The sequence below is a fragment of the Psammomys obesus genome, unplaced genomic scaffold (genome assembly GCF_907164565.1).
Source record: "Psammomys obesus unplaced genomic scaffold, mPsaObe1.curated_primary_1811, whole genome shotgun sequence".
NCBI lineage: Eukaryota > Metazoa > Chordata > Mammalia > Rodentia > Muridae > Psammomys > Psammomys obesus.
Window position 1 is genome coordinate 96,571 of NW_026596134.1, and position 27,131 is coordinate 123,701.

Sequence of the window (27,131 nt, forward strand, 5' to 3'; positions counted from 1 at the left end):
GGCGGCGGGGGGCGGGCGCGGGGGCGCCGGCGGGCCGTTTAAAGGGACCGCGCTGCTCCGCCGCCGCCGCCGCCGCCGCCTCCGAGGCCGCCGAGGCCGCGCAGGGACGGGAGGGCCGCGGCGCGGGCGGGAGAGGAAGAGGAGGAGCGGCCGCGGGCGGCGGGGAGGGGCCTCGGGCGCCGCCGCCCACCGCGCGGGCCGTTATCCGACCCCGCGCTGCGCTGGCCCGCGCGCCCCTGGCCGAGTGGCCCTTCCAAGCCCTTCACTCGCCTGGTCCTCGGCATCCCCGGATGGCCCTCCCACGACCCCTCCCGCCTGGCCCTCAGCATCCCGGGGTGGCCATCCGGAGTCCCACGCCTGTGCCTGGCTCTAGCATCTGTGTTGCCCTCCCATATCCTCTCCAGAGTGGTCCTCAGCATCCCCGGGTTGCCCTCCCACTTGGCCCTCAACATCTAGCAACTCTTCCCGGGAGGTCCTTCGAAGCCTCCGCTTGAGTGGTCCTTGGCAGCCAGGTGGAGGACCCAGGTGGGCCTCCGGAGGCCCATGCCGTGCATCCCTGGGAAGCACTCCTGCCACCCTTCCAGAGTAGCCCTCGACATCACGGATGGCCCTCCTGCGACCCCTCTGGAGTGGTAGTTGGCAACCTCCAGTGACTCTCTCCAGGCCCACACCTTCTTGGACCGCAGCACCCGTTGACTGGCTCAGTGCTCTCAGCACCCCTGGATGGACCTCTCACCTGGCCTTTCGGCATGCCTGGAAGGCCCTCTCAAGACCCCTCCCGAATGACCCCTCCTGGCCCTCAGCATCCATGGGCCTCTCAACCCTATACCCACCTAGCCTTTGGCATCCCCAGGTGGCCCTCCAGAGAGTTCCCTCCTAAGAGGCCCTCAGCATACCTGGGTCAATGTGGGCCCTCTTAGGGCTCCCTGGGAGCGTCAAAGTGCCCTTGGGTCCTTGTGTGAGTTCCCTGCACCCCTACAGGGTCCTTTCCAAATCTTGTAGGTCCTTAGTGTGTCTGTTTCTCATCTTTCGACGTCCTTGGTCATCCCATCATGACTACCCTCCCATGAGGCAGGCATGTCCTGAACTGCCAGGCCTCGGTGGACATTCCCTTCTCCCCTGTATTTCCTCCTACAGGCCTCAGCTGAAGGTGAGATCACATAAGCCTCTCCCCAGCCACAGACGACCCCCAGCTTGAGGGCTGCAGCTGAGGAGGGTCGTCTGTGGAGGAAGGCTGCTCTTTGTGGCATTCACAAGCATTTGTGACTGTGGGCCTGCTTTGGTGCTCATCTGAGGTCTGTGGGGAGTGGGGTGCTTAGACATTACCCCAAAGGCGGAGGACAAAAGGGTGGTGTCCCTGATGGACTCCTGTCCCTACCATGGTTGGGAGGTGAGGAGGAGCTGATGGGGTTCTGGTTGAGTCTGAGCACTGTGGGTTACTTTGACAATGGAAGTCTATGACTGCCGAAAATTGTCCTGTTTGAGGTGCATCCTTGTAGAATGTAGAGTACAGTAAATGGAGCTCAGGAAGCACTGTGGGCCAATATGTGAGGTTTGGGCATGCAGTAAGGGGATCAGGGCTAATTCATTCTAGGCAAGGAATCTGCATGATGCTTGGATCCAACCCAGGAAGGGTCTCCCTGAATGCTGAGAGGTGGAAAACATCAGATCTCAGAGTTCGAAGTCACCCTGGTCTGCATAGTAAATTCCAGGACAGCCAGAGCTACATAGGCCCCATCTCAAAACAGCAACAACAGAAAGGTCTTCGCCACCTCCCTGAATGCTGTGAGGTAGGAAAGCAGCTACAGGTCGGGGACTGGAGAGAAGGACCTGGGGAGAAGGGGGCAGAGGGACAAAGGACCCCAGGTGCTTGCATTCTGTAGGATGAACAGATGATGATAAGCAGGCAGTCTCCCCACATGGGAAAAGCGAGAGGGCTGCTCTCACAAAGGCCTACCTCTAGTGTGTACAGCATAGGATCTCACTTCACCACAACCTGACAAACTGGCCAACAGAACTTCCAGATAGAGCTGGGCTTGGTAGCACATGGCTTTGATCATAGCATTCAAAGAGGGAGGGAGATCTCAAGTTCAAAGCCAACCTGATCTACATAATGAATTCCAGGTCAGCCTGAGGTACATAGACCTTGTTTTGTATCTACAAAACAAGAAGCACCAAATAACATCCAGGCAGTGGCAGAACAGAGGGCACAGACTTGACGTACTCTGTAGCATCTCCATCTGCCTCCATCCCAGATTTAACCCTTTAGTCCCAGTTGCAGGTCTCAGTCCTTTTCCTTGGGGTTAGACAATAATAGCAACCAGAGCATACATGGTCAGGGCTGACTCTAAAGGAAGTTTCTGAATTCCGAGCCAGTGTTCTCCAGACCTGAGAACATGCCCTCAGAATGGAGTGCTATGTACCTCAGAAGGCAGCTCAACTCACTGCCTTCTTCTCTACAGGGAAGAGAAGAGAAACCACCTAGCTCAGGCCAGCAGATCTAGTGGCAAAGGGACTCAGAAGAATGACTCAAGCCGCTCGCCAGGAGAGCTGCTTGTACAGTAGAGGCACTGGTGTAGGTGACCACGTCAAGGAATCTGAAAGGAATACTTTTCACAAGGGAGGCACAGGGCAGGTAAAAATCCAGCAGAGAAGAAAACACAATAGGAAAGAAGACTCCATCACAGGAGGGCTTCACCTTCCAGGAGCCTAGCAATGCAGAGACAGCGGGAGCTCATTTACTCAACAACAAAGCACAAAGAGGGTAAGGCTCAGCCCCAGGGGACACCTTATGGGTCACAGCACACCTCAGGGACAAATTGTTGAACTAAAAAAGAGAAAGTCTTCATGTCATTTCAGGAGAAGACAAAACTATCAATGGAACCCATTCAACTTATTTCCTGAGTATCTCATGCTACAAACAATGTCAGACGCAGAGGGTCACGCAGTATCTACCACATAGCAGAAGTGGTGAAAGGAGCACTAAGTAACATGCCGTAAGCCGTCTCAAGACAATGCTGACAACGAAAGCACGGACACACAAGGAGAAGGCGCTGCCATCTCATGAAGGTCAGGGAAAGAGGCATAGAGGGTCCCATGCAGGTGAGCAGAGCTCAGGGATGGTGACATGGGGTCACGTCTGCTTTCAGGACTCTGTTGTCTTGTGGAATTTGTGTTCTGCCTCTGGGTGCTGTGATGACCTGAGCCGACCTGTTGAAGGCGATCCCTCTGGCTGCTGTGTGTGAAGGATGAGAGAAGCAGCCCAGCCTATGGCACCTAGTCCTAGAGGCAGGAAATCAAAAGTATTCAGGTCGGCCATAACCAAGTCTTCCTGAAGCCTGTGGGGGAGGAGGGAGTCGGTGCCATGCTCCAGCACATCAGTGTGGCACACATCATCTGAGCTCTGTCCCGTGTGTCACTGAACTCTAAGGATTATTGAAACGACTTTTCAGGGAAAAAAAAAAAAAAAAAAAAAGGAAAAGAAAACCAAAACATGAGAAAGGAGTACTGGGTGTGGTGGCGGCAGCCTTTAATACCAGTCCTGGGAAGTAGAGGGAGGCAGAGCTCTGTGAGTTTGAGGTCAGCCTGCTCTACATAGTGAGTTTTGGGACAGCCAGTGATAGTACACAGACTCAATCGCTAACTCCCCTCCCCCCCCAAAAAAAAGGAATAAGGAGCGCTCCTCCCTCCATGGTCTTAGCTGAGCTGTGAGTGGAAGTGGCCTGAGGCTACCAGACAAGCTGTGTTTTCTAGGGATAGAGAACTAGAGTGATGGGACTAGCTAAGATCATAAGTGAGTCCCAGATGTCAGATTTACATTGTTTAATTTTGGTTTTGCTTTGATTTGACTATACCTGTCCCCTGATTCTTTCCTCTTGGAATAAGAAAGTATTTAACTTATCTTATTATAGGAGCCTGCAATTGAGAAACATTGGATTTAAAAAAAAAAAAAGTTTGTTTGTTTATTTATTTATTTATATGGATATGCATACTTTATCTTCATGTACACCTGCATACCTGTACAGCCCTAGAGGGCACTAGGGCTGGAAAGATGGCTCAGAGGTTAAGAACACTGGCTACTTTTCTGAAGGTCCTAAGTTCAATTCCCAGCAACCATATGATGGCTTACAACCATTTATAATGATATCTGGTGCCCTCTTCTGGTATGCAGGCAGAGGGCACTGTATATATAATAAATAATTTTTTTTTTTTTTTAAAAGAGGGCACTAGATCTCATTATAGATGGTTGTGAGCCACCATGTGGTTGCTGAGAATTGAACTCAGGATCTCTGGAAAAGCAGCCAATGCTCTTAACCTCTGAGCCATCTCTCTAGCCCCGAAACTTTGGATTTTTAAAGAGAAGTTGTCTTAAAGTGTTGAAAATTTTAAAGATTGTGGGGCTTTTAAAAATACATTGTAGGGCCGGGCCTGGTGGGTCACACTTATAATCCTAGCACTTGGGGAGGCAGAGGCAGGGGGAATCTCTGAGTTTGAGGCCAGCCTCATCTACAAATTGAGTTCCAGGACAGCCAAGTCTACCCAGAGAAACGCTGTCTCAAAAAAAAAAAAGTGTTTGTTTATATATATATATATATATATATGTGTGTGTGTGTGTGTGTGTGTGTATGTGTGTGTAGGTATATATGTATATAATATTAACATGAACTTGAAGACAAACAAGATTATACATTGTGTTTGTGTGTCAACTTGACAAGGGATCAATTGTGGGGCTTTTTGTGGGGGGAGGTTGTTTGTTGGTTTGGTTTTGTTTTGTTCCAACTTAAACTACAGTCATCCGGAAAGACCCTCCATTGAGGAACTGCTCCATCAGATTGGCCTGTGGACATGTCATTAAGAATTGTGGGAGGACCCAGTCCTGGGAGGGGATCCTGGGATGTTTAAGAAAGCATACTGCGCAAGCCATAAAGAGCAAGCCAGTAAGCAACACTCGTCCGCAGTCTGTTTCAGTTCCTGGCTCCAGCTTCCTGCGTTGAGTTCCTGCCTTGGCTTTCCTTGATGATGGACTGTAAACTAAAATAAACTCTTTCTTTCCCCCCCACCAAAAAAAAAAATACAAAATTAACCTTTTCCAGCAGCATTCAAAGCTTAGAGAAACAGCAATTTTTTTTGTTGTTGTTTGTTTTTCGTTTTGTTTCTTCAAGACAAGGTTTCTCTGTGTAGCCCTGGCTGTCCTGGAACTCACTCTGTAGACCAGGCTGGCCTCAAACTCACAGAGATCCACCTGCCTCTGCCTCCCAAGTGCTGAGGTACAGGCGTGTGTCATCATGCCCAGAGTGAGAAACAGCTCTTAAAAAAATATAACCCTCAGTTTTTTACCCAGACAGATTTTCTTGAATATATAAAACCCTTAAAACATTTTCAAATATACAAGAACAGGAGGAAGTTCTTTAAAATCTCAAGTGGCCAAAAGTCAATAGGGGAAAGAGCAAGAGGCTGCAACCCTACACAAAGACTAAAGAAATGCCCAGAGGAGAAACCCCAGGAATAGACACACCAATTGGTTATCAATACCAGGTGGTCAGCCCTGAATGCATATATACAATTAATATTATTTAGACTTATCAGATTTTATTTAGAACTCTATGTGTGTTATTCATACATATATGCATGTAACAATTGATGTAAAAAGAGTCCATGAATCTGAAAGAAAGCAAGGTGGGATATAAGAGAGGATTTAGAGGGAGAAAAGGGGAGGAGGAAATGATGTAATTATAATATCAAAATGGAAAAAAAAACTGGCCAGGTAAGGTGATATACAGCTGCAATCTTAGCACTTGCATGGTAGAGGCAAGACAAGGGACCAGCTACATAGTCTAAGGCCAGCCTGAGTTACATGAGACCCTATACATGAGAAAAAGTAAAAACTTAGGGACCCGGACAGATGGCTCAGCACTTGCTGCCCTTGCAGGAGACTGTGGCTCAGGTCCCAGCACCCATGTGGCTGTCTACAACTGTACCTCCAATTTCCAGGAATCTGATGTTCCCTTCTGACTTCCGTGGGCACCTCACCTCCGTTCATGGTGCACATACAAGTAGCCAAAACACTTGTACACATAATATAAAAGTATTAAAATTTAGAAGCTGATCTTAATTTCAGCTAACAAGAAACATAAAATAATGCAAATGGCCCAAGTTCTAGAGGTAAACTGACTACAGGAGAGGGTAGAACAAGGGCTGGGGAGTTGGAATGGAAGATAAATATAATGGGTCTTATTGTGTGAATTGACTGAGGGGCCAGGACAGAGCAAACAAGGAAGGCCCATGACACGTAATACCAAACCAAAACTCAGTCATGTTTACACTGAAAAATTAGTGGTATTTATCCATATTTATAGTTTCTTTTAAATATTTCTACAGTGTTCTGCCTGCATGTGTGCCTTCACACCAGAAGAGGGTACTAAATATCACTATAGATGGTTATAAGCCTCCATGTGGTTGCTGGGAATTGAACTCAGGACCTTTGGAAGAACAGCCAGTGCTCTCCACCTGTAAGCCGTCTCTCCAGCCCGTACTTACAGTTTCTAAGAACAATCTTACAATTTGTTTTTGACGGGGTCTCACTGTATAGCCCAGGCTAGCCTCAGGTTTGAATCAGTTCTCTTGCTGCTTCCTTCTGAGTGCTTGGATTATGGGTCTGCGCCACCACACCTGGCATCTTATCTTTTCATTGGGTTTTCCAACTTAAATATTTTAATTTTTTTCTCTTTAAAAATTATTTTTATGTACATTTGGTGTTTGGCATACATGTGTATCTGTGTGAGGGAATCAGATCCACTGGAATTTGAGTTATAGACCAGACAGTTGTGAGCTGCCATGCGGGTGCTGGGAATTGAACCAGGGTTCTCTGGAGAAGCAGTCAATGCCCTAAACCACTGAGCCATCTCTCCAGCCCCTTTTTTTTTTTTCTCTTTTTGTAAATATTTTTAAATGTGTAAGTAGCTCTGTGATTCAGAATTCCCATCGTTTTATAACTTCGTATGTCCCAGAAATAGCTGAAATGACCTGTGATGTTAACAGCAATCACTCTAGCAATCAAACAGTGTTTTTTAAAAATCCTTTATTAATTTTGAGCAAGAGTTTTTGCAAAGTCAACAAAGTCATTTCTTACGTGGTGGCATGCACAGACAGCTGTGAACTACATCTCCCAGGTGCCTCAGCAGCACTACACTATGAAGGTCAGCTCCTGGAAAGGCTTCTTTCTGCTTCAGGTATCCAGAGTGTTCTCTCCAACCCATTCAGAGCTGGAATATCAAGCTGAGAAAGGTGCTGAGTGCCCAATGAGATCCTGTGGCTGTGGCTAGCTCAAGAAAACTTGATCCTGCCCTACTGGGGGAGGGTCTCCCAACATCACCTGCCTCCCCTTGCCTGAGGTGTCCAGGGACCCTTCCCCCAAGACTTCTGTGCACCTAAGATGAGCCAACCTGTCTGCTGTGAATCCCAGTCTCCCTCAGAGGGCTCCCACCTCCCCATACCCTTCTCTGTTCTCGTTTTCCCAGTAGAGCACCCTGGACATGGGGGGTGGGGTGGGAGGAGCTGTCCTATATACCTTAGCAGCACCTGGCCCTCTGCCCCCTATAGGCCAACAGGAGCCTGGAGAAGGTGCCAAGCTCCCCTCCCAAAAGAGGGAGCGTGTGAACAGGCAGGTGGGGCACAGGAAATGAAGTTTACTAAGTCTGATCTTAAAATAGATTTCCCAGGTCATCTGGGTGGACCTCGTGTGATCTCAGGGGACCTTAACCATAGAAGAGGGGTGAGCCCAGAGGCAGGGCTGCAGTCTCCTTACCCCAGGCAGGCGTGAAAAGTAAGCGGAGGATGGCACTGCCTCGATCTTGATCAGCGTAGTGGGACCCGCTGAAGACTGCTACAGAACTTAATGAATCCATGTTCTTTTAAACACTAAGCCTGTGGCATTTCGTTACATTAGCAGCTGGAAACCAGGCATTGCCCCAGTGCTGTCGCGAGGTGCTGCTAACACTTCCAACATCAGGCTCTGTGCCCTGCTGAAGCCACTGGCCTTGCAGCCACATTAACTCCCACAGCTGGCCAGTGGGCAGGGGCCAGCTCAGGGCCTCAGCCCTGGTACTCTGATGTGGCTTGTGTTGCTGTGATGGGAAGATTCTAAGAGTTGCTGATTGACTCAGGAAGTGCCCAGGCAAGAGCACTAGATCAGGATAAACCCTGTCAACCCCCAGCCAAAGGCGAAAGAGCAATATGGAGTCCTTTAAAACCACTCCAAGCTGGCATGCACATAGCACAGGGTGCTTATGTGGTGACCTTTGACTAACTCACTGCCTTAACAGGACTCTCTTCTTGCCCAGCACAGGACTTCCTTAGCCCACTGCATGCTGTGTTCTAAGTCATCTTCAAATCTCTGAGGAGGTGGCAGGGTCATGATGGGCCCCAGGGTCCCGTCCAGACTTCTTAGGACTATCCCTCGCCTAGTCCTTGTAGCACTGTGCTCTGCCTTCCCTTTACCCCTTGTACCCTGAGAAATACAAAAGGCCTAGGATAGCAACTGAGGATGTCCTAGGGGACAACTGGGAAGGGATGCCCAGTAGGGTGATGAAGACAGACTTCCTGGAGGAAGAGGGATTTCACCGAGTCTTAGGAAGGGAGGAAGCAAGAACAGAGGATTCAAGTCAGCCAGGGACTAGTGTCAAGCACAGGCGAGTCTGTGCTTCAGCAATGGGCTCTGTGTAGGGGTAGCTGGTACAGCACTACCAAGCAGGTGGATTCTTTGAAGGCCCGGCTCACAGGCCTGACTCGTGCCCTTACTTAAACTAGAAGCTATCATTTTCTACTAACTCAGAATCTCCTGTACCCAGCTTCACTCTCACAGACGCCCAGGTCTCCACTACCAGTCTACGAGTCTAGGGTGCCCCATACCCACCCTAACCTGCCCCTCACAGGTTACGGTTACCACCTCCTTTGCCTTTCTCTCCTCTAGCTTAACGTCTCCAAAATATATGTTAGCTGCCCAGTCCTGGATCCTTTTGCAGGACCCCCAACCTCAAGACAAAGTGAGACATAACTAAAGACCCAGGTTCTTTATGTTACTGCAAACCTGTACAGAGCACACTGCCTTCCTAGCTCTCAACTTCAACTCCGACTTCCCTGTCTGGAACGACCTCAGCTACCTGGAAGCCTACATATGTCTGGAACCTCACTAGGTCTCACTCCTTAAGCTGTCCCACCATAGTCCCACCACAGCATCTCTGAAGTCACCCATACCATCTTCTTGGCTGTGAGGCTGGATCCTACAGGTCCCAAATGGCTACTGGAGGAACTGGGTGTGGCAGAGATCTCACCACCTCCTCATACATCATGGCTTAGCAATGGGGCTAACAAAGCAGCGCATCATGAACTAGGGTATATATGGCAATCCCGCCTCTAGAGACACACAAAGTCTGTTCATTATGTCCTGGGGAGCAGGGGCTCTTCTAGAAGGCCTTCCCTCTCTCCCTTCTATGGCTCTCCCAAAGTTCCCAACCAGGTTCCCAGGAGAGGCAGATAGCTGGAGTCCTGAGTTGTTTGTCCTCTTTAGGTGGCCATGACCACAGTGAAACACAGAGGGCACAAGGGGTAACAAAGTTATGCCCCACCACAGAGAAAAGCTCTGAACAACATCATAACACTGGGCTGAGCCAGGCTCATTCTTAGGAGGGGGTGACCTTGAATTCTAGTTCTCAATTCTCTTTCTGCCAAAGGGGTGCTATATGGGCCAAGTAGTCACGGAAGACATTGGGACACTAGGTGGAATTTAGAGGGTGAGGCAGGAGTACGTCCTTTTCCACACCCTCAGACACCAGCTCCGCTACCATCTGTCTGATGTCCTGCAGGGGGACAGCCATTTCAGGGGCCTGGCAGGGAGGTGTTGGGTCAGGGCAAGTCGGTAGGGAGGACACAGTCTGCTGGCCAGTGTGGCATACGCCCAGCAGGTCTCCGGATTGGGCCATCTCCATGTTTGTCCTCTCCTGTGCATACAGCATGGCCAGACGCCTGCGTTCCTCGATGCTGATATTCCAGCGGCTACCTGGGTGCCTGTATGCCTGAGGCTCACACACCTGTGGGGACAGAATGGTAGGTACCCCTTTCCTAGCATGGTCACCCCCAAACTCAAGTCCTCATATCTGTCCCTCTCGGCCCCTATTTGTTTATTTTTGAGACAGGGTCTCACTATGAAGCCCAGACTGCCCTGACTCCTTTGCTGCTTCAGAGAAAGCTCCTGGTGGGGGAAGCAGGACCCTCTCCCACAAGCCCTCTGTGGAACACTCCCACACTGGCACACCTGTGCACTTCATGGGCCCCACGATGTGTTTACGGGTACCAGTACATCTGTCCCCGGACTGTACAGGCCTTAGAGTGGTGCTGGCAAAGTACTCCAAAGTGGAGGGTGAGATTGGGCCAGGGGCATAACAAAGCTAACCTGTTGTGTGGCCCCAGGAAGTCAGGTTTTAGAGGTCAACTCCAGGCATCTTTCCTCCCTCAGAGGCTATAAAGTGATCCTATAAAGGCTAGTTCATTACCAAAACCAACAACAGCAAAAACAAATAAAATGTCTATAAATAGATTTAGATAGAAAATTAACACACTGAACCCCCATTAAAAGAATTTAAAAAACAGGCACAAGTGGAGGAGGGTTATCAGCCAGCACCATGCATTAGATTGGAAGGTGGTGACACGTAAGAAAGTGGGCTGGAAGGGAAAGCCCACTTTCCAAAGCTCCGCGAAGGCCCTGCCCAGGTGGGTGGCCCATGGAGGTCCCTCCAGACTGCTCCGTTAGGAGACACACCGAGATATTTTCCAGATAGAAGGTAAAAGCAGGAATGGGGCAGTTCCAAGCGAAGAACCTCCTTACGCAAAAAATCTAGACTACACAACAATCCAGTGGTTCCATTTCTAGGGACAGACCCAGAAGAATTTAAAGCTGGCGCTTCGGAAGGCGTCCGCACACCCATGTGCATGCAGGAGCTTCATTTACTTAGTCAGAACACGGAAGCAATTCAAGTGCCTGTGGAGAACGCACCCACCCAAACAATGCAGCATTCTTCACTCTAAAAATAGGGCGGGCATTTGGGGCTGGAGAGTTGGCTCAGCATTCTGCAGTTGCAGGGGACCTGGATTCAGTTCCGAGCACCCCTGTCAGGCAGCTCACATCTGCTTGTAACTCCAGTTCCAAGGGATCCAACACATTTTTTACCTGCATGCAGAGGGAGTACATACACTCATGTGCATGCACACACACACACGCGCGTGCGCACACACACACACATAATTTTTTAAAAAATTAAAAAAAGAATATTTGACACATGCTGTTGTAAAGAGGTGAACGTGAACCCAGAGAGCAGTGCTTGCTGAAGGAGCAGCCATCAAAGCACATGTTCCTCAGCCTCTATGATCCTGCTGCCTACAAACTCAGACTCAGAGACAGAAAGCAGAATGGTGCCTCTGGGAGCTGGGAATGGAAAGGGAAATGCTTACTGGAGATAATGCAGACTCTGAAAGTAAAAAAGCCCTGGAAACCTCACAACAATGAGAACACATGTATACATATAGAGGCTCCATGACAGAATGTACACTTAGCATATGCATGGCCCTGGGCCTATTTCCCAAAACCCCTATCACCACACACAAAAAGGGGTTTTGTTGGTAAAAATATGACAAAGTAAGTGAACATTTGACTCCAAGACATACTAGGGAAATGAAATACAAAGATACACAGGAGATGAGGGCTACAGACCAAGAAGGGTACTCTTCAGGTCCTCCTGAACCCTGCAGAAGCCAGAAGCCTCCGGATGTGTGTCCTACCAAATCCACAGGCCAAGGTCTTCCTGTTCACAGTGCTGGAACAAGAGATTAGGGCCTCAACACTCACCTGCCCTCACATACTACAGCAAAGGGAAAGGCAACTTCTGTGAGCCAAGACATGGGTCCTCTCTAGATCTGAACCTGCGAGGGACTTGGCCTTGACCTGCCAATCCCAAGAACTGAGGAGCATCATTCCATACTGCAGAAGCTATGCTAGTTTGCTATGGCAGCCTCAACTGATGGAAGACCCCAAAAGGGGGCACATTAGTGTTTCTGATGCTTCCCTTTAGGGACCTCTGGCTTTTGGTAGTGTGAGCCAATAATTTTCTGTTGTTCAAGTCAGAAAATAAGGATGGGGGAGGTTGAAGTCCACAGCCCCTCACCCATTCTGCAGCCTAGTTTACTCTATTTTCCCCTCCCGTCCAGAGAAGTTTCTTTTTCTTTTTTCTTTCTTTTTGGTTGAAAAGCAGATTCCTGTACCCACTGAAAGCCACATGCATACCTGACCATGCCACAGCCAAGCCAACTGCTAACAAAGGCTATCTGAATAGCCACATACTCAAAGTCACCAGTATCTGCACAAGCCAAGGAAAAAGAGCAGACCAGAGCCACCAGCTACTTGCTTCTTGAGAAATGAGAGAGATCCCAGGTCCATACTACACTGTAGCCCTCAGATGTAGGAGCCAGGCAGTACATGAGCAAGAGCAGAAGCGTGTGGAGAGGGGCCATCCAGAGCACAAGAATGACCCTGGACATGGAACGTGTGACTTGCCAACACGGAAGCAGTGTGGGAGGCTGGTCCTAGCCCGCACTGTGTGGTGGGACTGCACACCTCCCTGTAATACTGCTGTCACAGGACTTCCTGCTGGACGAGCTTCTGATGCGGCAGGCTGAGGGCACGTGTGTGGCACACATGCCACATGGGCATGAGGACACATGCTAGGCCCACTGAGTTTATGCAGCCACCTCAGAAACAGGAACACACGACCTTTGAGAGTGAGAGGCATACACACAACCATCCAACCCACCCACTTCAGACAAAGAAATGCAAAAATGTAAGTTCCGTTTTCACTTGGAGGTAGTTATCACACGGCATTACCACTGCAAGTGCTAATACAAGATTGAAAGCAAAGTACCACAGCAAAGATCAAACAAACAAACAAACAAACAAACAAAAACCCTAGGAAGCCATGAGAAAGACAGAATCACTTCTGTTGGATCAACTTACAATCAAATGAGAAAGATAAAACAAAGGCATACACACACCACTATGCACACATTCTATCCCTAGAGATAGAGGAAACAGCCTTTGCAGAATACATTATGCTGGTATTTCAGAACACTGGCAAGAAAAAGATCTTTAAAGGTTTTGAAGACGACACCAAAGAGAGAGCTCAGTGGTCAAGAGCGCTTGAGTTCAATTCCTAGCACCTGCATAGTGGCTTACAACTGCCTGTTAACTCTAGTTCCAGAAGATCCAATGTTTTCTTTTGGACTCCACAGGCACCAGGCATGCATGTGGTACACAGACATACATTCAGGCAAAACATCCGTACATATAAAAAATGTCAAAGATAAAAATGGTACAGGGGTGGTGCTCCACACAGGTAGCACACTGAAAACCAGAAGCTTGCATGGTCTGTGTCATACAGGAGCACTGGATGCTAATAGGGAGAGGCCTTGAAGACCCAAACAAAGATTACTGTTCTAGAATTTTTACCTAACTAAAGTGCTGTACAAGTATGCAAAGTCATTTGTGTGTGTGTTTAAAATGTTTATCTTTATGTATGAATGCTCTTTCTGCAGGTACACATCACACCAGAAGTAGGCATCAGATTACATGGTTGTAAGCCACCATATGCTGGGAACTGAACTCAGGACCTCTGGAAAAGCAGCCAGTGCTCTTAACCTTTGAGCCATCCCTCCAGCCCTCTGTGTGTGTTTTTAATATAGGGTTTCTTTGTGTAGCCCTGGCTATTCTGGAATTTACTCTGTGGACCAGCTGGCCTCAAACTCAGAGATCTGCCTGCCTCTCCTGGGATTAAAGGTGTTTGCACCAGAAATTTAAAAAAAAAAAAAAATCAAGGGCCAAGGAAATAGGGTATCCTGAGACAGACAGGGAGGCCTGCATGGGACCTGAAGACAGCAGACCAGCTGGAACAGAAAGCCAGGATGAACAATACTGAGGAGAAAATGGTGCTTTCAGATGATCTGATGTATTTTGAGGAGCCAAGATGTAGTAGAAGGTTCAGGAAAAGATCATCAACTCAATTATTATCTCCAAGGAAAAGCAAAAGGTTAAACAAAAAAAGCATTGTGGAGCTGGGGAGATGGCTCAAGTATGGGTTAACGGCAGCACTGGTTGCTCTTGGGAAGGACCCAGGTTTGATTCCTCGCACCCACATAGTAACTCACAACTCTCCATAACCCCTGGAACTGGGGATCCACCAGGTACACATGTACTGCAAATACGTTGTGCAAGCAAAGCATTCACATACATAAAGTAAAATAAGTTGAAGAGGAAGAAGAGGAGGAGGAGGAAAGCAGCAGCAGCCTGGGTGTGGTGGCCATTGCCTTTTATCCCAGCACCTGAGAGGCAAAGGCAGGCAAATCTTTATGAGTTTGAAGCCAGCCTCATCTACAAAGTGAGTTTCAGGACTGCCAGGGCTGTTACACAGAGAAGCCCTGCCTTGAAAGACCAAAAATAAAAATAGAAACAAAAAAAATAAAATTTAAAAGAACAAGAGAAAAGTAGTATCACACTGTGACCATGCTGCAGCTGCGGTGACACCAACACTGTCATCCTACACGGACACACAGAAGCACACCAAGCGTGCCAGCACACTCCTGTAAGCTCAGCATATCTGACACTTAGGCCCGGGGACCTCTATGAGTGCCAGGCCTGCCAGGGCTGTCTCAAAAAAATATATTTTTTTAAATGATACTGGGAACAGATCTAAGAAGCATGATTTGGGGCTGAGGAACTGGCACTGTGGGTAAAGTGCTAGCTAGCGCATATGAGGACTTGAGTTCATACCCCCAGCATGCAAGTAAACACCAAATACAACATTTGTAGCTTGTTATCCTTGTAGCTGCAAAGGCAGAAACAGGAGAATTTTTGGGGCTTGCTCGCCAGCCTGTCTGGCAGAATTGGTGAACTACTTGTGTTCGGTGACAAAAAATAAGGTGGAAAGCAACAGAGAGAAACATCGGACATTGACCTCTGGCCTATGTATGCACACACACAAACGCACACACACCGCCACACTCATATACACACATATACTCACACACACACAAACACACAAATGCAGAACACATACAGATAAACATATATACATGCACACACACATAAACAAGCATACACACAAACACATACATGTACACACAGAAACATACACACATGCATACACACATGCGCAGGCAGCAAACACATAATCAAAACAAGTATAACTCCTTGGAAAGATGGACAGAGAGAAGAGGTGGAAGATACTAAACCCCCCAATGTCTATGGCAGAAAATCAGCAGACTCTGAAGGGGAGGAGCAGGAGGGAGCAGCAGTAACTTCCCAAGCACATTCTGCAAACATCTCAAGAGAGCTGATCGCAAGGCTTTGGGATCACTGCCCGACAGCATGCATCAATGTTTTAAGAACAGTAACACAAAAATGTAAAGATAAAGATTGAAGTAAGTGACGTGGGAGAACACACTCAGAACTCTAACCCTGTTCTCACCAAGCAGATGGAGCATTCACACAAGCTGGCTGTGATGTAGGCCACCACAACACGGATCCACACCAGGACCCTGGAGCCCATGATGTGGAGGCAAAGAACACAAGCAGCGTCACCGGTGAGCAATTACACACTCCTACTAAAATGGGCATCCTCTTCTAAGCCAACATGTGAGGATAAAGAAAGCCAAGACTGAAGTGTGTATTTGTTTAGACAGAGTACGAGAGCAATATCTGCCACAGCTCCAGAGTGCAGCCAGACTGCACGCTGAGGACAACCTGAGCTGAGGACAACCTAACCCCACCCCTAAAGGAAAGACCCTCAACCACACACTTGGGGTTCCAGACCAGCCTGGCCTACAGAGCAAATTCCAGAACAGCCAGGGCTACATAGAAAGGTCATGTTAGAAATCAATGAAGAAAAAAAGGAAGAGGAGGAGAAAGGCAACAAAAAGGAGGCAGCAGCCCTAACAATTATCAAACGGTGGTACACGCCCTCAGTCCCAGCACGTGGGAGGCAGAGGCAGGTGGACCTCTGTGAATTTGAGGCCAGCCTGGTCTACAAAGAGAGTTCCAGGACAGCCAGGGTTACAAAGAGAAACCCTGTCTCAATTAAAAAAGAGTTCCCAGGTCTAGTTTCCAGTACCCATATGATGGCTCACAACCATCTATAACACTTTCTTTTGGCCTCTGTGGGCAGCAGTCAGTCATGAAGAACTTACACACAGACCAAACATCCATACACACAAAATAAATGTAAAAACTCCTAATAACTTCTACTGATGTAGTCACGCTTGGTGTTCATTTAGGTGTTTTTGTTTTGGAACTGAAAGCCCTGACTTCACCCACTTCCTTTTTCTCCATGTTTGTTTTGTGGTGCTGGGGATCAAACACAGAACTTCGTGTATGCAAGACACATGTTCTACCAATGAGCTATTGCTCAATTTAGAAAATTGAGTGTTTGCTTGTATGTATGTATATATGAATGTGTACCACATGTATGTCTGTACTGGTAGATGCTAGAGAGGCTATCAGAACTCCTGGAACTGGAGTTACAGAAGAGCACATGAGGGTGCCTGCTGGAAAATGAGCCCAGGTCCTCTGCAACAGCAGCCAGTGCTCTTAACCACTGGGCCATCTCCATAGCCCCCCCCCCCCCCCCCCCCCCCCCCCACTCAACTTTGAAAATAGTTTTCTTCAGGGCTAGAGAGATGGCTCAGTGGTTAAAAGCACTGGCAGCTCTCCCAGAGGGCCCAGTTTCAATTTCCAGTGCCCACATGGCAGTTCACAACTGTCTAACTTCAGTTTGAGGTGATTTGGCACCCTCACATTGACATACATATAGGCAAAACAATGCACATAAAATAAAAGTATTTCTAAAAAATAGTTTTCTCACTGCTGTTTTGTTTCATAGACAGATTTTCGGTATGTGGCCCAGGCTGCTCTTAACTCGTAATTCTCCTCAGCATCCAACACTGGGATTGCAGGTAGGGGCTGCAGGTAGGGGCTGCATCCCTCTTTTGTAACCATCTTTTCAGAAATAGTCAATGATATAACAGAAGTGCTTCCTTCTTTTAGACTGTCATTTAACATTTTCTGTCTCTGCTCATGCTATACTTTTAAAATCTGTTGAGCTTTTCCTTCAGGATTTTATGTTTAGACTAAGAAAAACATTTCTCCTTTGCACTTCTAAATACAGATTCTTCCAAAACAGTTTCTGTTTGAGCCTGTGTGTTTGCACTTGTGTGCTGAAAGGCAGGACTGTATTCTGCTGTCCTGAAAATGGTCAGCCAACTACTCCAATACCTTTTGTGGAAAACCTTTTACTACTGCGTTGAAAGTCCATGGTAAGCAGAAATTAATCCCTAAAGCTAATTGGGGGTCAACTTCTCAGCATCTGTCTGGATGGCAGGTACATCTGCCCAACTTTTTTGATTCCACACTATCTTTTGGTACTAGGGTTTAGGAGCACTAAAGCCTTGTCTTGTTTTTTTGTTTGTTTGTTTGTTTGTTTTAAATGCTGCATGGCTTCTTTTCAAAGTAAAGCTTTAAAACACCTTTGCTTTTCAGATATGTTCATGAACATATCAGCAATAGACTGCCTACATTCGCTTATGCGTGTGTGAGATTGAGAGGGAGAGAGAATTTCACTGTATAGTCCTAGCTGGCTGGAACCCACCTTGTGCTTACGTGTGGAAGCAGAGCAGTGGTCCTACCTTGGAGTCTGAGACTGCTGCCCTTCGGCCTCACTTTCAGTTTGCCCATGCAGTTGCTTCCTTCTGTGTGCTCTGATATTACTCTCTGGCTCTCTGAGGTGTGCTCTCAGAGATGACGTTAGAGTCTCTGACAGGAAAATTCTATTTAGCATTTTATTTTTCTTTATGCCAGAGGTTTTTTTTCTGGACATAAAATTAAAAGTAGACTGTTGGGCTGAAGAGATGGCTCAGTCGTTGAGTGCTCACTGCTCTCCCAGAGGAGCCAGGTTAGGTTCCCAGCCCCTATGTGGCAGCTCACAACCCCATGTACCTCCAGTACCAGGGGAAGCTAACACCCTCTTCCGGCCTCCACGGGCTCCTGCATGTATGATACACATAAACTCATTCAGGCTTATGCTCACTCACGTAAAAATAACTTTTTAAAAGTTGACTGAAGTAGAAGCTTCTGGTTTCTTTGGAAACTCAGATGTGTCATGTGAATATGTTTTTGTTGTTGTTTTTGTTTTGGTCCCAAGTGTGGGCTGTGGGAATGCTTTTCCCCTTTGGAAAACAGCTCCCAGGAGGGGGCGAGTCATGTTGGTCGGCTGAAAGCGTTCTCAGGGATGTGTTTTTTGTGAGCTGGAAAACACCCTCCTGTGGACTTTGAGAAGGTTAGTTGAAGCCCACAGACACTGAGACAATGCTTTCTGCATCTCTATGCTCTTCCATTGTCACAGTTTGCATCCTTCGATGGTCTCTGCAGAGAGAAACGCTCCAGACAACTGCTCAGGCTGTTTTGGCGGAGTTTTGTGCTTCAGCAGCCTTGTGCCACTTGGGCAGAGTCTGACCGCTTCTACTTTATCGTTCCCCTTCTGCTGACACGTGTTGCTGCTGTTGCTTTGCTAGACTGCTGGTGTCCTGATGGCTGAGTTTGGTAATTCCCAAAAAACCCATCGACCCTTATCAGCAAGAAGCAGAAAAAAAGAGGTCTACAGCCCCCTTCCCCACTAATCTCCTACCTAAGGTCAGGAGGTTGGAAGGAAGGTAAAGAATTTAAGAACTTTAAGTAAAGTAGGGGTTTGAAATATCTAAGCCTACAGTTGACTGTCATGCTAGGTGTAGCACACCTGTGATGCTAGTGTCTGGAAGGCTGAGGCACAAGGATTATAAATAAATTCAAGGCCAACCTGGGCTTGAGCACCTGTCTCAAAAGACCAAAATAAAAGAATAAGACAATGTCATTTCTTGTCAGCATGTATGAGCTACCCTCCTCAGTAATGAGCTTCTGCAGCAATTGATAAGGTGTCTGTGCTGTCTCTGCCTCAGAATGTCTCAGATCCTCCTCCCTGGCACTCTGCACTTCCACCATGATGATGCTCAACAGATGATCCTTCTGTTTATTCTGCTTGGGTCCTACCTACAAACTTTTTTTTTTTTTTTAAGGCAGGTTTTCTTTGTGTGGCACAGGCTGTCCTGAAACTGTCCTGAAACCAAGCTGGCCTTGAACTCAGAGATCCACCTGCCTCTGCCTCCTGAGTGCTGGGATCAACTGTCTGGTCACTGGCCCTACAGATACTTAAACTACTGCACATGATAGCCAGCCTCCAGAACGGTAGTACCCAGTGACAATCAGCTCCTGGCAGTGTTATTACCCCCAACTCCCTCTCTCTCACACTGGTGTAACTGCCACAAAAACAAATATATATACATACATATACATATATTCTCCCAGGGCAGAATATAAAAGTCTTAGCAGCTTCCCCATGCCCCCTTTCTACTCACTCACTGGGGGAAGCCAGTGCCTAGCTGCCTACCTGTGTGAGGCTAGTTGGCTCTCTTAAGGAGACCTCCACCCAAGAGGGATCCTGTGTTAAGTGTCTAGAGCCTCCCAACAACTTCTCTTCACTCCCCACCACTGACTTAACCCTATAGATGCTAGCTACTGTGCAAGCAGCTTCCATCCTCCCCTCTCTTTTCAGACGACTGCAGTTGACCAAACCCTTGACTCTGACCCCCTGAACCCAAACCAGAGCCACCCAAGCAAAGCACCTGCAGGCATGGTGGTACACAGCCATAATTCCTGAACTCATGAAGTAGAGGCAGGAGGATCAGGAGTTCAAGGCTTTCACTGCCTCAAATAGCAAGTTCAAAGCCTGCCTGGGCTACATGAGACCTTGTTTCAAAACCAATGCCCCACCATCACCCAAATAGCAGTACCACTTAATTATTTCTGGGCAAATGAGCAGGTTTAAAACATATGTGCATCCAGTAACAAGATCTGGTATTACAGGAGACCTTGCTGTTATCTGGCCAAACTTTCAGTGTTCATCATAGAAGGCAACAAATAATCTGAAAGACCTCATAATTTCTATTGCCAAAGTGAATGGAAACTTTTCCTATTTCCGGTTTGGTGTGTTGAAACAAGTAAGTTACAACAGTCATATAACCACCTTCCTCTTTTAGTTTTCAGTTATTTTTGTGGATTTCCTAGGCTGATATCACATTGCTCCAATAGCAAACATTTTCTTCCTATCTAGCTATTTAAGCTCCTTTTTTTTTTTTTCTTTTTTGTTTTGAGACAGGGTTTCTCTGTGTAGCCTTCGCTGTCCTGGACATTTTTGTAGACCAGGCTGTCCTTGAACTGACAGATCTGCCTGCCCCTGCTTCCCACATGCTGGGAAGTTGTACACCATGCCTGGAGACATGTCTCATTTTTAGTGATGTGCTGAGCTATGTAATGGCTTGGCGAGAACCCATCTAATCTGACACTGCTCTCTGGGAAAGCAGTGGCTCTCTCCTACCATTCAAGTCCTTGTAGTTCTTTTGGGGAGGAGGTGGTTAAAGTTCCATCTCAAGCAGGTTTTGCATATTTCCTAAGTTTTTCTGCTGTCATGAAGAGTGAGGTCTATCTTCCCTTGCTGATCTTGTCTGCTCTTGTGGCTTCAGAGGCTACCTACTTCTGAACACAATACTGTAAGATTCCAGAAGACTCTTTTGGACTAACCAGGACAATCACAGGGTTTCCACATGAGGCTGGCTTTGCATGTCTGGGGCTCCTTGGCAGCTCACTCACAGTTTCAGGGTAGGCGGTTGAGGAGGGAGTCCCTCATGTGGTTCAGCTATCCACCACTAGCCTCCCGGCTGCTTCTCTCCAGTGCTCAGAGTAGGCTGGCCAGACTCAGAAAATACTGTCCAGTGGCTGAACTGGGTACCTAAGGACCCTCTGCTAGGAAGGTTTCTCCAACCCTTGCCTCAGGCCAAGGTCAATGCATTTTTTAAGAGACCCCGAGGTGGCTCTGTGGCTGAAGATAACCTGAAGAGAAAGTGACCCTAAGGGCTCAGGAAGGGGGAACAAAGGACTCCTGGCTAGCCAGGAGCTCTGTGGGAGGTATCTGAGATAGAGCCAGAGGAAGCACAATCCATGCCAAGGGAGCACCAAAGGAGAGAGCTGACAGGACAAGGTTAGGGAAGACAGCCTGTGCACTCTTCAAGGTCAGAGCCTGAGGACTGTGGAGGGAAGAGGCAGGGGAACTCCAAATAGGAGCCAAGATGTGGCAGACACTGAAGTGACTCTGTGTCCAAGCAGGATCCAAGTTCAGCCACAGGACTCTGGTTCTTCCCCCATTGCCTCACCAGTATAAAGTCCATGCATTTGTTTCTCCCTGAGCAAACCTTACCACAAGTGACACCTTAGTGTCTTTACACTCTAGAATGCCCCATATGAGATGCTGGTCTCATGAAAGTTGAAGCGTCTGCTGGTCAGCCGTGTAGAGTACTTGTCACCTTTGTAAGGACCTCAAAGTACTATGTCCTAGAGAACAAGCTGAGGAGGTCCAAAGTAGCCATGCAGGCAGTCTGGGACCCCACTCTTTTGTTGTTGTTGCTAGTTGTTTTTTTTTTTTTTTTTTTTTTTTCTGTTTTGTGTTTGAGACAGTATGTTGCTGCTTATCCTGGCCTTGAACTTGCAATACTCCCTCCTCAGTGCTGGGATTAGAAATGAGAACCACTACACTAAGCTTGGGAACTTACTTTTTTTACACATCACCTTTGACCTCAGCGTGTATACAAACAGACAAACATACACCTCAACAACTGGCTACATAACCAAAATACTAAGATCCACCAGTATGGGGTTTGGCACAGTCCTGGCTTTGAACTCTTTCTCTGTAGAAACTATACCACAGACAGTGTGGCACCTTCTGCTCAGGGAATGTCCTAGGGTCTTCTACCACTGGGCTGAACACAACTCAGTGCTTTCTGTCCAGTGATGACTGGTCAGGGTTGGCTTACTGTTTGAGTCTGTCACAAATACAGCTGCAATGCACACTTCAGTGATGGCTGGTACCTGTTCAGAGAGGACACTCCCCTACTCTGGGGACCTCATTCTCCCTCCCGCTTAGTGACACACTCTTGGCCATGTGTCGGGGACACTGGGGAGAGCTGAGATTGTTATGTGTGGCACCCTCTTCCTGACCTATGTTAATCCCTCCCTGGTGTCCACCAGAGGAAGCAAAAGGAGTGCCAGTCTACCCCCCAAGACTAGTCAGAGTGGTTGGAGAAAGCAAGCCCTGGAAAATGAACGTTTCTATCCCATTCAGTCCTCTCCTCTTGTCCCAGAGGCCCATTCTCCATGGCCCTCCCCAACCAGTCCACCTAAAAGTCTGGGTTTTTCAAAAGAGCCTCCTATTGCTTACCCAGTCTTGGGTCTCTAGGTCCTCCTGAGGGTTGCTCTTGCTGTCTGGCTGGCTGCAGGCCACTGAAGGCCCGTTTAAGATAGACTGTTGCCTTTGCTCTTGTGCGAGCTCCCATTGTAGCGTCTTCCTCTTGGGGGGCTGCTGCCTGCTGTCCATGTCTACCTACAGCAGGCTGCACTTTGCACATCTAGTTCTGGGGCAAGGTGCAAGAAGAAAACTGAGCAGGGCTCTGGCTGCCATGGCAGACCCCTGAAACAGATGGCAGGTTCTGCTAGGGCCACCTTTTGTCCAATGACCACTATCCCAAACAGCGGGGGGCCCTTAAGCGACTTTCTTTCCCAGCTTGTGGCCGCTGCCCTCCCACCACACCAGCGGTTTCCCGGGGGACAGCAATGGCCCAGAAGTAGATGGTGCCCTTCCCTGCTCTCACCGGACTGTTTGGTCAGCCTTTCCCAGCCTTGCCTCGCAGGAGTCACTTTGCGGTCCTGACAAGCGCCTCAATCCTAGGATCCCTCCCGCAGGCCACCTCCCCTCTGTTAACTTCAGCGATGCTGCCACACACAAGGCCCAGGCTCAGGGCCAGCCTGAGCTCTCATTCCCCGCCCCCACCCTCGGTGGGTCTCAACTGTGGAAGTCAGTTGACAGGCAGCGGTGAAGAGATGTGAGGAGTTGGGTCAACCGCTCCCACGCGGGGACGTAGCTCACTCAGGGGTTCTGGGGAGGGCTCAGTGGGCACCAGGACAGATGAGGCGGGCCTAATGGGCTCCGGTTAACAAATGCTCAACCGGTGGGGCCAGGCTCAGGAGGGTCTGCACCGCGAGTGGAGGGTCGCAGGCTGTGAGCGCCCAGTTGGGTTCAGGCAGATGGAGCTACCAGTTGAGGTAGACTCGTGGAACCTCCCGCGGGCCTGAAACAGCCGGGCTGGAGCCAAGCACAAAAACGCCAAGGAAGAAAGGCGGAGCCGATCTGGAGCTTCCGTTCTACAGACCCCGCCCTCCGCTGCTGCTTCCGCGCCACGACGCTTGCGCCCCAGCGTTCAAGCCTCATGGCCCCAACACATTGAGAGGAATCACAGCCGTGGGCGGCCTGAGCGCCGTCAGTTTATTAGTGTCGCTTCAGCACCTTGAAATCGTCCACATGGTCACATGGGACAGATCAGCATCTGCTCCCAAAAAAGCTATTTACATGAATCCTGCTTTCCATTAAAAAAAAAAAATCTAGCAACACATACACACATCCTAGAAATCAGTCACAGCGAGCTGGACAGTCTGCAGAAGCGGACGGAGTCATCCTCACGCAAGGCCGTCAGCCTCTGGAGGGCGTGGGGGTTTGGGGAGCAAGTGAGGGTCCAGGACCCTGGCCCTGGTAAGTACCACCAGGCCGGTTTTTATGCGGAATTAAATTTGAGATGGAGGCTAGAGGAAGAAGTGAGGCTTGCAGGATTAGGCTAGGGCAAGCCATTGCATGGGTGCCGAAGGCCATCCCCCCTCCCTCAGCTCTGGTACTGATACTGAGCTGCTACATACTCAGGGTGGTGGCAGGGTCTACCTTTAAGGTAGAGGAAGGGTCCCCAACGGACAGGAATGAGTGGAACCTATCCATCCACACAGACTGTATGGCCAGGCCTAAGAGGAACCTGGTATTGTCTGACAGTGACCTTTAAGACTGGCAGGCTCTGAGGGCCATGCCTCAGAGCTAAGGCCTGTCAGATGCGCACACACACACGCGCGCACACACACACACACACACACACACACACACACACACACACACCCTGCTGTCCTCACCACTGTACTGCCTGTGGGGGGTGGGGGCGCTTTGGTGTCTAGTCATCCTTCAAAGGGTCAAAGTGCTTCTCCATGAATCCTCATTACAGCTCCATGAGGTAGGCAAGGAAAATGGACCATCTCTTTAACCAGTGGGGGAACTGAGGCACAGAGGATGACTGCTGTCTAGGTCTACACCTTGCACTGCTATGGTGCTCATGTGCTAGGCCTCCCAACTCTACCTTAGACCAGCTGCTGGAGAAAAGCTCTGCTCACGCCCTCCTCTTGTGTAGGTGAAGGCAGACCTCTGGAACTAATCAAGGAAGCATGCACAGGTGAAGAGTTCTCCTGGAAAGGAGCTACCCTCAGGCAGGAGCCTACACTCCCTGTGGCCTCAAGGCTAGAAATCTCAGCCAGATCTTTCCTACAAAGGTTGACCTTTGGGAAGAAACTCAAGGGGCAGGTGAATCAGGCTCTTAAGCTCCAAGAAGCACAGCAGCCAGACTTGTTAACAGGCTCTTTTCAGAGCATATCTCACCAGGGGCTCCACTGCCACCGTGCCCTCTACCCAGGGATCTAGGGCCCAGCCAGGCCCCAGCAGCAGTGCAGGGCCCTCACCCTGGACAAACAGACCCTGCTCAGCAAGCCAGGGCAGGGCAAGTAAATAAAAAATGGGCCATCTTTCACCCTATGAAAGGTGAGGAGTCCTCAAACTTAGCCTTCTCTGCTCTTGGCAATTTTCTGAGCATGCTCTTAGGAAGGTCTCAAGGTCAAGACACCAAACTTAGAGCTCCCAAATGGACCACCAGGATCTCTGAGAGTGCCACAGCTTCTAAGCAGGCAGGCAGGCACTCTTTCAATTAGCCAGCCCAGAGAGAAAAGATTCTTGAGGAAATTACAACTGAGGCAGTGACCTCCTCCAGAGTCTGATGATACATGTACAGTCAGGATGACCCTCACTACAGGCCAGCACCCATCTCCTGCTGGGTGGGAAGGTGGTGGTGGATGGAGCTGCCGACAAGAATGGCGGCACGCGCGCACACACACACACACACACACACACACACACACACACACACACGCACCCCCCCACACACACACTCTAGTTGCCCTTCTCCAGTTCTCAACCCAGACCCCACATGGCCAATCCTGGACAGCCCAGCAAGCAGAATAGAGGTGAAAGGGCATGGTAGAACAGGTCTCAGACAGACCCAGCAGTGTCTCCCACTTCCAGGACAGACTCTGGGAAATTCGAAAGGGCCACCTGATCTAAGCTGCAGGACCTGAAGAAGCCTATTGGTGCCTCTGGAGTGGGATTCAGAGGGGTAGGGTTGGGTAAGCAGCTCCTGCTGGCTCTGCCCCGCCCAAGGGTACTTTACAAGACCAACATCTGCTTGGCAGTTATGTCTCCAAATGTATTTGAGAGCATCAGAATGATCGGCTACGATAAAACCTCCGCCATGCGGCTGGAGTTTATTGGGAACCACACACGGGGTACCAAGGGCCGACATCCCATGCTAGGAGACCAACATGCCCTTGACCCTCAGCTTTTGGCCACTAAACTCCAAAGCTTGTACCCTGCTCCCTACTCCCTCAGGAAGCAGAATCCTGACCTCAGGAAAGGACAGGACACAAAGGTAAGAACACTTCTTGCTTGTGGTTCTGGGATTTCATGAGCCCAGAGTTCACCTCCCTTCTTATCAGCCTTTCCACCAGCCCACATATTCTGGTTAATAAGCAGAGCAAAGTTACTCAGTGGCCCACAGGAGGCTAGTGTCCCCTTATTTTCTGGGCTAAGAGCACATTCATACTTAAGACTGTTTCTTTGTGTTTTTAAAAGTCTGTCTCTGTAGTAACCACGTGTTAACAGAAACACAGCTGTCCCTCCATCCATGGCTGACAAAGAGCAGGACATAGGCCCCTCCACTGTCCTGTGACAGCCATTCCGTGGGTGGGGCTAGAAGGTGGCCTTGGAGTGTCCAAAGATGCAGATAGGGAAGTGCTTCACGTGGGAAGACCACTGGGCGGCCAGCTGGAAGAACTTGACATCGCTGCACTCCACGCCGTCGATGAGGACTGTGGGAGAGGGCCACCTGACCATCTGCCTGCCTGGCAAGGCAGCCACCTGAGATGGTGGGCCACTGCCAGGAAGCAGGACAATCCTGAAGCTGGGGAAGCCCTGCTTAATGGGCCCTTCCTGCCACCTGCCCTCCCAGGACTTAGTGCCATGGTGAGTCCACCTCCCAAGGGACTAGAGGCAAGGGCAATCTGAGCCATACTTCAGCCAGGCACAGCTCATTTATGCCACATCTGCCTCGAGGGCTCCTACTTAAAATAGCTGCACTTCCAGAGGTAGCGTTAGGAAGACAACCAAAGAGCAGCCTCTATAAGAGGTTGGTATAACACCAGTCTCACACCGAAGGAAGAGCTGAAACACAGCTCAATGACAGAGCATCTGCTTCGCATGCATGGGACCCTAGGTTCAATCTCTAGCGATCTCCTCCCAAATCTCCATTAATAAACACAAAAAAAGGTTGAAAAATTACTTGAACTTGAAAGGCTGTTAGATGCATGCAAATACCTTATCAAAATGTGCTCCAAGTGTGAATCTGTAAATATGCCTTTTACAGCAAAACAACTGGTTCCCATGCACCATCTGTTTTGTTCTGCATTCACATATTACAGGCAGATCCAAACAGATCTGGTCATGGAATGACTCCCCGGGGACCCTATGGAGCAGCCCCTTGGCCTATGCTCACCCCGAAGCATGTTCTGTTGGTGCTTAGCTGTGCAGATCAGCCGGCTGATGCCTTCAATGCACTGGCTTTTGGATTCCACATCCTTGTCCTTTGTTTTCTTGGGCAAAAACATCACTGGGAAGAGAAGAACTCTGCTGTTGATCCACTGCTCCTCCAGG

The 27,131-nt window shown here is 48.9% G+C and overlaps 2 protein-coding genes and 1 long non-coding RNA gene across 10 annotated transcripts in view; 1 reads left to right on the plus strand and 2 right to left on the minus strand.

Annotated features, from left to right (window-relative positions):
* Nucleotides 1-281: 281 nt before the first annotated feature.
* On the plus strand, nucleotides 282-3,855 carry LOC129666041 (uncharacterized). Its single transcript, XR_008718478.1, has 4 exons — nucleotides 282-1,790; nucleotides 2,463-2,764; nucleotides 2,860-3,069; nucleotides 3,150-3,855. It is a non-coding gene; the product is annotated as an uncharacterized LOC129666041 (long non-coding RNA).
* A 5,915-nt stretch (nucleotides 3,856-9,770) lies between these two features.
* Tex22 (testis expressed 22) lies at nucleotides 9,771-22,604 on the minus strand. The gene is made up of 2 exons (XM_055593091.1): nucleotides 22,449-22,604; nucleotides 9,771-10,085 (listed from the first exon to the last, which is right to left on the minus strand). The coding sequence occupies exons 1-2, from the start codon at nucleotides 22,602-22,604 to the stop codon at nucleotides 9,771-9,773; spliced, it is 471 nt and encodes a 156-aa protein (XP_055449066.1).
* Nucleotides 22,605-23,517: 913 nt separating this feature from the next.
* The window catches only part of Pacs2 (phosphofurin acidic cluster sorting protein 2), a 56,606-nt gene continuing 52,992 nt past the window's right edge, over nucleotides 23,518-27,131 (minus strand). For all 8 annotated transcript variants that reach the window (XM_055592822.1, XM_055592818.1, XM_055592821.1 and 5 more), the window contains 2 exons: nucleotides 26,974-27,087; nucleotides 23,518-26,290 (listed from right to left, as the gene is read on the minus strand). In XM_055592822.1, the coding sequence (XP_055448797.1) occupies nucleotides 26,172-26,290; nucleotides 26,974-27,087 (233 nt within the window). In that variant the 3' untranslated portion in view covers nucleotides 23,518-26,171. The remainder of the gene's footprint in view (nucleotides 26,291-26,973; nucleotides 27,088-27,131) is intronic.

What these genes read in the sequence shown, in the direction of transcription:
- Tex22 (XM_055593091.1), bottom strand. Translation starts at nt 22,604, where the DNA reads ATGGACAGCAGGCAGCAGCCCCCCAAGAGGAAGACGCTACAATGGGAG. An exon ending in ACCTAGAGACCCAAGACTGG is followed by an intron (nt 10,086 to 22,448) that starts GTAAGCAATAGG and finishes CTGTCCCCACAG; the next exon opens with GTGTGTGAGCCTCAGGCATA.